Source organism: Centrocercus urophasianus, unplaced genomic scaffold (assembly GCF_019232065.1).
Source record: "Centrocercus urophasianus isolate 14NV4802_14NV808 unplaced genomic scaffold, USGS_Curo_1.0 seq_683, whole genome shotgun sequence".
NCBI classification, from domain to species: Eukaryota; Metazoa; Chordata; class Aves; order Galliformes; family Phasianidae; genus Centrocercus; species Centrocercus urophasianus.
In genome coordinates, this window is record NW_024885292.1 from 102 (window position 1) to 9,457 (window position 9,356).

The following is a 9,356-nucleotide window of genomic DNA, read 5'->3' on the forward strand; positions in this document are numbered from 1 at the left end:
TCCCCCACCCCCTTTCCCTGCATCCTCCCTCTGGTGTGGCTGTGTCCCCCTTCCCCCCCCGCCCCCCAAGCTGTATCCCTGTCCCTAGGCCCCCCCTCCCCCCCCACTGTTCCCCCATCTCTGGGTCCTAGCGGAAGCCCCCGTGGGGGCTGTGTGTGTTTTGGGGTTGGGGGGGCAGTGCAAGGGCTGCAGTGAGGATTCATCCCTCTGCCCCCCCTCCCCCCCTCTTTGGACCCATCTCGATTCTGTCCCCCCTCTCGCTCCCCCTTCAAATGGCTGCTGGGTGGCACTGGATGACCTCAGATCTTCCACCCGGAGACCACCGACATCTACGACAAGAAGAACATGCCCAGGGCGGTGTACTGCCTGCACGCGCTCAGGTTGGGGGGTCCCACTCCCACCCCCACCCCCCGGCTGCGTCACTGCAGGACGGGCGCCTCTCCCTGCTGTCCCTGCTGGTGGGGCCGCCCCACTCGGGGGCTGTGGGGCTGCAGACCCCCCTCCTGTCCCAGCAGTGGGGTGGGAGCTGACGCTGCGCTCCGTCCCGCAGTCTGTACCTCTTCAAGCTGGGGTTGGCCCCGCAGATCCAGGACCTGTCCGGGAAGGTGGACTTCACCGGTACGGCCCTGCGCGGGGGCTGCGGCTCTGGGGGGATGGATGGGGGTGGGACTGGGGGGAGGGGGGTGGTGGTGCTGGGGGCCGAGCGGTGCCATCTCCCCCGCTGCTCCAGAGGAGGAGATCAGCGACGCGGGGCGGGAGCTGGAGAAGCTGGGGCTGCAGCTGCCCGCGTTCGGCCGCATCGGGGGCATCCTGGCCGATGAGCTCTCGCTGGATGAGGCAGCAGGTGATGGGGGGGGGGGGGGGGCGGGGACCCCCCTCTGCCAACCCCAGATGTGGGGCTGCCCTGGGGGGTGTCGGTGGGTGGGCGGCCTCACGCGTCTCCTTCGCTGCCCGCAGTGCACGCGGCCGTGCTGGCCATCAACGTGGCGGTGCAGCGCGGGGACGCGGCGCAGACCATGGAGGCGCTGCTCCACCCCGGGGCGATGCTGCGGGGGCTGCGCACGGCGCTGGCGGCCACTTACCAGGATGTGCTGTGCGGGGCTCAGAGGGAGAAGGGCGGCCGCAGGGAGTGGGTGAGAAATGGGGGGTGAGGGAGGCGCTCGACTCCTGCAGGGCTGGGGGAAATTGGTGAGAAATGGGGGGGGTGGGGGGAGGGTTGGGGTCTTTTTTTCTTTATTCTTTGGGATGTGGGTTGGGAAGCGAGCGGGGGACGCAGGACGGTGACAGCGGCACCCGCAGGTCCCAGAGGAGGGGGAGGACATCTACACCTGCTGCCTGACGCAGGCGGAGATCCAGGGGAGCATCAGCAGGGCCAACGGTGAGCCGTGCGCCCGCTCTCCTTCGTGGGGGGCTGTGGCCCCACCGGGCGTTTCCATGGAGAGATGTCAGCTTTGTTTGGTGCGGGGGTTCGCTCTGACCCCTGCTGTGCCCCCCCTGCAGTGCACGCAGCTCTGGAGGAGGTGGACGACGCTGTGCAGAGAGGGGATGCGCTGCTGCTGCACCGCGCGCTGCAGGACCCCGCGCTGAGCCTCCCGCGCCTCCAGCGGGACGACCTGCAGCTCTGCCTGGAGCAGCTCCGAGTGCAGCGGCAGCAGAAGGCTCTGGTGGGGGCTCGGAGCGGAGGTGCCCGCGTTGGGGGGCTCTGGGTGGAGTTGCGGGGGTCCCAATGCTTTCTGCATCCATAGGAGCTGGGCTACGTGGAGCTGCTGGATGAGGAGGAGGTGGCCGTGGGCATCCAGGTGGCCAACGAGAGGGGAGAGGAGGAGCGAGCCAGTGAGTGGCCATGGGGGGGATGTGGGGCTGGAGGGGGGATCCTACAGCTAGGATGGGGAACGGGGGATGTGGGGTTGTATGGGTGGGGGTCTGCAGTAGGAGGTCAGGGTAGGGGAGCTCTGGATCCTAGGAAAGGAGGGATGTGGGGTGATGTGGGGCGGTGTGAACTGGGGGGGCTCTGGGGGACCTGATCCTATAGATGAGGGTGGCCGAGGGAGAAGGAGGGAGGGGTTGGGAGTGTGTGGGGGGCCGGGAAGGAGGGGCGGGGGAGCGCGGAATCCAGAGGGGCTGCAATGGGGCGCAGCTCCGCGCGGCTCCTCAGCCCCATCCCCGCTCTCTCCGGCAGCGCTGCGGGCTGTGAGCGCCATCAACGCGGCCATCCGGCGGGGGATCCCGGCCGCCACGCTGCAGGCGCTGCTGGAGCCGTCGGCGCAGCTCCCAGCCGCGCTCCCCCACGCTGCCGCGCTCTACCAACAGCAGCTGGCGCTGCTGCAGCGCCAACACCCGAGGGTGGGGGCCGCGGGGCGCCGGGCGCCGCGCCGGGGGGGCGCGGCCCCCGCGGGGGCTCAGGGTGCGTTTGTGCCCCGCGCAGGGCGAGCTGCTGCACGAGGAGCTGTTTGTGGCCGTGGAGATGCTCTCGGCCGTGGCGTTGGTGAACAGAGCTCTGGACGCCGGGAACCCCGAGGAGCTCTGGGCTGCGCTGCTCAGCCCTGCGCTGGGGCTGTCGGGTGTGGAGGAGGAGAATGCGCGGCGGTGAGGGATGGGGGGGTGGGTGAGGGGTTCTGTGGGGGGTGGGGAAGGTTGGTTCCACAGCTCCTCTCTCTGCTTGCCTGGGAAGGGAGGAGGCTGGCTGGGCGGTGGGCTTCCCTGCCTCCCATCATCGATGCTTTATAATTGGAAAAGCCCTCTTGGATCGTCCGCTCCAAACCCCCCGTTCCCCCACTGCACCCACACAGAACCCTTCAGGGTGGAGAAGACCCTCCCCCAAACGATCCAGCCCCCCCACAGTGCGCTCAGAGTTCCTCAGGTTGGAAAAGCCCCCGGAGGTCACCTCGAGCTGTAAATCCAGCCGTGCTCATTAAGGCTGATGGCATCTCGGAGATCATTCCGTGCCCCCTCGTGGAGCTGTTAAGGTTGGAGGTCTCCACGTCCAGCATCCGGCCCGTGGCCCCCTGTGCCCGCTCACCTGCGGCGTCGCTCAGCTTGGAGGAGACCTCCGAGTCCATCCCCCCCATCCCCGCTCAACCGCCCCCAGGCAGCAGCCCGATTCTGCCCATTTCTGGGGTCGGTAAGCTTGCGAAGACCCCCGAGGTCACCCAGTCCGACCGCGGCCCCTCGCTCTGCCCTGCCCCGCGTTCCCCCCCGCCCCCCGCAGGTACTTCGACTCCTTGCTGCAGCTGAAGGACCGACGCAGGAAAGCCGGGGCGGAGTTCCTGAGCTGGACCGACATCCAGGACGGCGTGAACGCCACCAACTCCTCGGTGCGAGACGAGAACGACCGTGAGTCGCGCCACGCCGCGTCCCTCCGGGAGGGGGCAGGGAACCCGGCGGCGCTACGCGGGGCCCCACAGCCTCCCATCCCGCAGGGCTGCTGGCGGTGCGGCGCATCAACGCGGCGCTGCGGCTCGCGGACCCGCGTAGGACCTTGGCGGCGTTGCTGCTGCCCGCGGCCGCTCTGCCCGACGTGCTTCCGCCCAATGCCCAGCGCTACCACCGCGTCCTCGGCCGCGCGCGGGCGGCCAAAGCCCAGGTGCGGGGCGGGGACGCGAAGGGCGGGCCGGGGGCTGCGGGCCGGGGGCTGCCCGGCTGGCTGGACGCCGACCCCCCTCCCCGACACTTCAGGCCACCGGGGACGGCGGAGCTGAGCTGTGGTGGGAGGAGATCGAGCGCGGGGTGCGTGCGGCCAACGAGGAGACGGCGGCGGCGAGGCGCAGTGAGTGGGGCTGCGCCGGGCAGCTCTGCACCCTGTCCCCCCCGGTCCCTCCACCCATTTCTGCTCTTCTCCTTCCTGAGACTCTGATCTTTGATCCACCCTATGCTCCCTCTTCACCAGGACCCCCATCTCTGCACTCCTCCTCCCCCAGCCCCATCTCTGTAATCCCAATCCCTGAGTCCCTCCTCTGTCCCCCCGAGTCCCCCCACCTCCGCCCTCTGTCCCCCCGAGCCCCCCGTCTCTCCACCCCGCATTCCCTCTCCCTCAGCCCCTCATCTCTGCGCTCCCCCTCCCCGACTGCCCCCCCGCCCTTCCTCACCCCACCCCCGTTCCCGCAGTGGCTCTGGGCACGGCCGCCATCAACCAGGCCATCAGGGAAGGGCGGGCGGCGCAGACGCTGCGGGTGCTGCGGAACCCGGACGTGGGGCTGCGCGGTGTGCGGGACGCCTGTGCCGCGGGCTACCAGGAGCAGCTGCAGGCGCTGGCGGCCACCAAGAGGCCGACGGGTACAGCGCGGGGATGGGAGCCCCCAGTCCTGTCCGGGGAGGATGCTCAGCCCTGGTAGCACAGCGGCCGTACGCGGGTTGCAGGGAGCACCAAACCCCGCTGGGTGCGGCACCGCCTGCGGGACGGCTCCGAGTTTTACCTGAGCCTGCAGAGCTTCGAGGGCAGCTGGGAGCGGCCGGGCGATGGGGAGCTGTGTGCCACGCACCTGAGCCGGGAGGAGATCCAGGTATGGGGCAAGCGGGGCAGCGGGGCCGGGGCAGTGCTGCGCAGAGCCGTGGGGGGGAACGGGGGCAGTGGGCAGCCTGAGCTGGGGGCAGGGAGGTCCCCACCAACCCGGCTGTGAGCCCGAGGTTCTGCACTCTGTAGGATCTCTTCCAACCCAGCCGTGCTCTGATTCCATGCCCGTAGGATCCCTTCCAACCCAGCTGTGCTGTGATCCCGTGCTTCTATAGTCCATAGGATCCTTTCCAGCCCAACTGTGCTGTGATTCCCTGGTCTGCAAGGACCCCTTCCAGCCCAACAATGCCGTGGTCCCATGATCTGTAGGGCAGCTCCCAACATAACCAGACTTTAATCCTGTGTTCAGTGACCTGCAGGATCCCTCCCAACCCGTGCTGTGATCCCGTGGTCCCGTTATGTAAGAGATCCCTTCCAGCCCAGCCGTGCTGTGGTTCCATGCTCTGTAGGGCAGCTCCCAGCCCCGCTGTGCTGCGGTGCCGTTTCCTCATCTCTGGGGTCTCTCAACCCAACCCTTCCGCCCTTCCATTCAGGTCCGTAGGGTCTGCAGGGCTCCATCGAAATGCTGAGGTGTGCAGAAACGCCTGCAGCCTTCTCAGCACGTGGCCTGGTGCTGCAATTAGCTGCAAAAAGGACGTGGAAATTCTTAGCAAAGCGCCCTAGAAAGCTTGGAAAAAAATCAGGAGCTGTTGTGAGTTGTTGTGAGAAACTGCTCTGAGGAGTTACTTTTTTATGGAGGAAAAAACCAAGCAATTCTTTCTTACCAACTTGTTGGTATAAATGGGCGAGGAGGAATTTTCCTTTAATTTCTCGGATTTTTTCCATTGCACATTTTAAATTTTGTGCCCTCTGAGCATTTGGCCGAAATGGGAGCCAAGCAGGCAGGGCGGATTCTGGTTGCACCGCGGCGACGTTCAGACCTCGAGCCTCGAGGTGCCGAGGTTCCCTTTGGTTTTACGGCCTTCAGTTCAGTGCCAGAAGGGAGCGCAGCCCCTGCTCTGTGCACCTCCCAGCTGCTGCCCGCTCCTCGTGGCGGCACCCGCTGCTGCCTCGGGGGGCCTCGCTTCGGGGCTGCTGAAAGGGCCCTCCGTCCTGCGGCAAAACGTCTGCGCCGAGCTTTAACGTAGACTTTGGTGGATCCTGGTTTAGATGTGGCACTGAGGGACGCGGTTGGGTCGCTGTGGGGCTGAGGGCTGGGCAGGGCAGTGTGGGCGGGGGGGGGGGCTGGGAGATGATGGGAGGTTGGCAATGGAGTGGGCAGCACTGGACTGGGTGACGTTGGGGGGTTGGTGCTGGGTTGGCGTTGGAATGGGGGGCGTTGGGGGGGTTAACACTGGGGGGTTGGAGTTGGATTGGTGATGGGTGATGGGGGGTTGGCGTTGGGTTGGCGTTGGACTGGGGGATGTTGGGGGGGTTGGGGGGCCCTGGGGGGGTTATGGGGGGTGGGTGGTGCGGGGGGTGGTGTGGGGGGGGCTGGTGCTGGGCTGGGTGACACTGGGGGGGCTGGCATTAGGATGGCATTGCACTGGGTGACATTTGGGAGCATTGGCATTGGGCTGGGTGACACTGGGAGGGCTGGCATTGGTTGGCATTGCACTGGGTGACATTTGGGGGCATTGGCATTGGGATGGGTGACACTGGGGGGGCTGGCATTGGGCTGGGTGACACGGGGGGGGCTGGCATTGGGATGGCATTGCACTGGGTGACATTTGAGGGGGCTGGCATTGGGTGACACGGGGAATTGCTCCCAGCCTGAACGACTGTACGGGAGGCGCTGGTGCTGCTGCATTCACCCAACGCTTGGTGTCCCTGCAGTCCATCGTCACCCAAGTGAGCGCAGCCCACGACCGGCAGCTCCTGTGGGCGTCCCACGAGGCGGCCGTGCTGCGGCTGCAGGCCCTCCTGCGCGGCTTCCTGGCACGGCGGCGATTCGCGGCCCTGCGGCGGCAGCAGAAGGCAGCTGTGAGGATCCAGGTGGGCGGCGCAGCCGGGCCGGTTTCTTCTTGGGGTAACGAGGACGGAGGTCTGGCCTCGCGTGGCAACAGGGGAGGGTCAGGTTTGGGTCTGGGAGCAGATCTGGAAGATGGGTCGTGTCGGTCCGGTTGCCGGGGGTCGCCGCCCCTGGAGGTGTTCAGAGCTGCAGAGAAGCGGCGCTGAGGGACGTGGAGGTGGGGATCAGTTGGGGTCGGACGCGGTGATCTTGGAGGACTCCTCCAGGCTGGGTGACTCCAGCAGTGGCTGCGGTGGGGGTGGCTGGGCGGTGGGCTGGGGTTTTGTGGATCTTCCCCCAGCCATCGCGATTCAGTGATGGCACCGTGGGCTGGCCGTCGCACTGGGTGACGTTGGAGGTCCCTTCTGAGCTCAGCGACTCTCTGGGTGCACGGCGTGGGGTGGTTGATGGTTGGCCTCGATGACCTTGGGGTTCTTTTTTAACCTTAATTATTTAATCGCTCTATAACTGAGCGCAGTGGGGATGAGTCGATGCTTGGCCTCGATGACCATGGAGATCTATTCCAGCCTTAATTACTTAACGATTCTACAACTGAGCGCGGTGGGGGTGGGCTGATGGTCGGACTTGTTGGAGGCAACGTCTAAGATCATCAGGTCCAACCGCCAACCCGTCCCACCGTGCCCACAGACGGGGGTCTTTTCCAACAGCAGTAGCTCTGCAGGGGTAGGAGCGGGGCCGCCGGGACGGCTTGTGGTCGCCAGGATGGCCGTGACCACGGTGGTCTCTTCCAACCTCAGCCGTTCTCTGGCTCTCCCCCCAGGCCTGCTGGAGGGGCTACCGGCAGCGCAAGGCTTACCTGCAGCGCCTGCGCTTCCTGCGAGCCCACGTGGATGCCGTGATCAAGGTTGGCCTCCTCTCCCTTCACCCCCTGCTCCCACCTCCGTGTCGCCAGTGATGAGCGCGGCGTCCCTCCCTGCTTTGTCCTGCTGGGGGGAGCGGTGCAGCTGGGCGGCACTGGGGGGCCGTGCCCCCAGTATGGGGTGATCCAGTGCTCCCAGTATGGGGTGACCCAGTGCTCCCAGTATGGGGTGACCCAGTGCTCCCAGCGCAGGGCACAGGGACACGGTACTTCCAGTATCGGCCCCAAAGACCCAGAGCTTCCCAGCATGGCTGGAGGTACACAGTGCTCCCAGTCTGGGCCGACCCAACGCTCCCAGTAGCAAGTCCAGAGACCCAGCCTTGACCCTGGGGTGCCGGGGGGTTTGGGTGTGTGCTCCCAGTATGGGGCGCAGGGACCCAGTGCTCCCAGTATAGTGACCAAGTGCTTCCCAATGATTTCCCAGTGTGGGTGTCACGGAGTTGACCAGATCCATCCATGTCCGTGACGGGCGACAGGCCTCTGCCCTGCCCCCCACCCCAGTCCCACAAAAATGGGAAGGAAGGAAGGGAGAAAAGAGCAGCGGCAGCAATCTATGGAGGAAAACTTATTTTACTATAATATCGGAATACAAGATAACACAATAGATACAATTTAATTGAAATTGAGATTAATAAATCAGACAAGATGAGAGAGAGAGTTCCTGGGACCGAGTCAAACCTGGACAGCTTGGAACGGCCAGGAAAGCACCTCCAGCACCCACTGCCAGGCAGCAGGAGAGCGGCCCCACCTGGAAGGGCCAGATCCCGTGCCTGCTGTAATGCACAGGGATCGGTACCTGGGATTGGGGCAGTGACACTTCAATGCCCCGTGCACTGCACGATGTTCTGATGTGGAATACTGGAACCCAAAAACAAAAAACAAAAACAAAAAAAGCATAGAACCGTGACAGTGGGGCAGGGGCACCCAGCGCTCCCGGTGCTCCCAGGATGAGAGCAGTGCCTCGGTGCTCCCAGCTCCCTGCCCTCCGTGCGTCGGGCCGTGCTGCTCCTGTGGTCCCCCCCAGCTCTGCGCTCCCTGCTGGGCTCTGAGCGGCCGCGCCGTGCAGAAGCAGAGCTGTCCCTCCTTCTCCCACCCCCACGGCTGCCCCATGTCTGTCCCTCCCTCCCCCCCCACTGGTTCTGAAGGAGCATCTCCCCCCAGATCCAAGCGGCTGTGAGGATGTGGGGGGCTCGGAAAAGGTACCAGGAGAGGCTGCGCCACTTCAGGAAGAACGTGAGTGATGGATGGGGCTGGAGCCCGTCCTGCTGTGGGTGCTGCACCCCGCAGCCCCCGGAGGAGCCCTGGGGAGGGAGGAGGGTGGTGGTGGGCGAAGGAAGTTATGGCAGCGCGGGGTGGTGTGCGCTGCGATGGGCAGGGAGAGGAAAATGCTCTGAAAACCCAACGGAGGCTTTGAGGTCTCTGATGGAGGGAGGGTCTGGGGGGGGGAAGGCTGTGGGCACACAGTGCAGGGATGGAGCTGACAGCTGGAAGGGCTGAGGGGGGATCCCTGAGAGACCCTGGGGTCTGGGTGCCACCGAAGGGTCACATCCTGATGCTCTTGTTGGTGTTGGCAGCTCGGAGCTGTCATTAAGATCCAGGCTTTTGTGAGAGCCAACAAAGCCCGCGGGGACTACAGGATGCTGGGTGAGTGCAGCTGGGGGTGAGGGGGGTTGGGTGCGTGCTCCCAGTATGGGGCGCAGGGACACAGCGCCTTCCCAGTAAGGGCTGTCCCAGTGCTCCCAGTAAGGGCTGTCCCAGTGCTCCCAGTAAGAGGTGTCCCAGTGCTCCCAGTACGGGCTGTCCCAGTGCTCCCAGTAAGAGGTGTCCCAGTGCTCCCAGTAAGGGCTGTCCCAGTGCTCCCAGTAAGAGGTGTCCCAGTGCTCCCAGTACGGGCTGTCCCAGCGCTCCCAGTAAGAGGTGTCCCAGTGTTCCCAGTAAGAGGTGTCCCAGTGCTCCCAGTAAGGGCTGTCCCAGCG

The 9,356-nt window shown here is 65.5% G+C and overlaps 1 protein-coding gene across 1 annotated transcript in view; it reads left to right on the plus strand.

Moving 5' to 3' along the window:
* Positions 1–297: 297 nt before the first annotated feature.
* The window catches only part of IQGAP3 (IQ motif containing GTPase activating protein 3), a gene marked incomplete at its 5' end in the record, with an annotated part of 18,163 nt that continues 9,104 nt past the window's right edge, over positions 298–9,356 (plus strand). Inside the window, 18 exons of the mRNA XM_042837146.1 lie at positions 298–380; positions 551–618; positions 731–844; positions 958–1,133; positions 1,300–1,378; positions 1,501–1,664; positions 1,746–1,833; positions 2,180–2,343; positions 2,426–2,586; positions 3,209–3,333; positions 3,420–3,583; positions 3,676–3,766; positions 4,105–4,272; positions 4,357–4,499; positions 6,326–6,484; positions 7,282–7,365; positions 8,542–8,613; positions 8,955–9,024. Of these exons, the coding sequence (XP_042693080.1) occupies positions 298–380; positions 551–618; positions 731–844; positions 958–1,133; positions 1,300–1,378; positions 1,501–1,664; positions 1,746–1,833; positions 2,180–2,343; positions 2,426–2,586; positions 3,209–3,333; positions 3,420–3,583; positions 3,676–3,766; positions 4,105–4,272; positions 4,357–4,499; positions 6,326–6,484; positions 7,282–7,365; positions 8,542–8,613; positions 8,955–9,024 (2,173 nt within the window). The remainder of the gene's footprint in view (positions 381–550; positions 619–730; positions 845–957; positions 1,134–1,299; positions 1,379–1,500; positions 1,665–1,745; positions 1,834–2,179; positions 2,344–2,425; positions 2,587–3,208; positions 3,334–3,419; positions 3,584–3,675; positions 3,767–4,104; positions 4,273–4,356; positions 4,500–6,325; positions 6,485–7,281; positions 7,366–8,541; positions 8,614–8,954; positions 9,025–9,356) is intronic.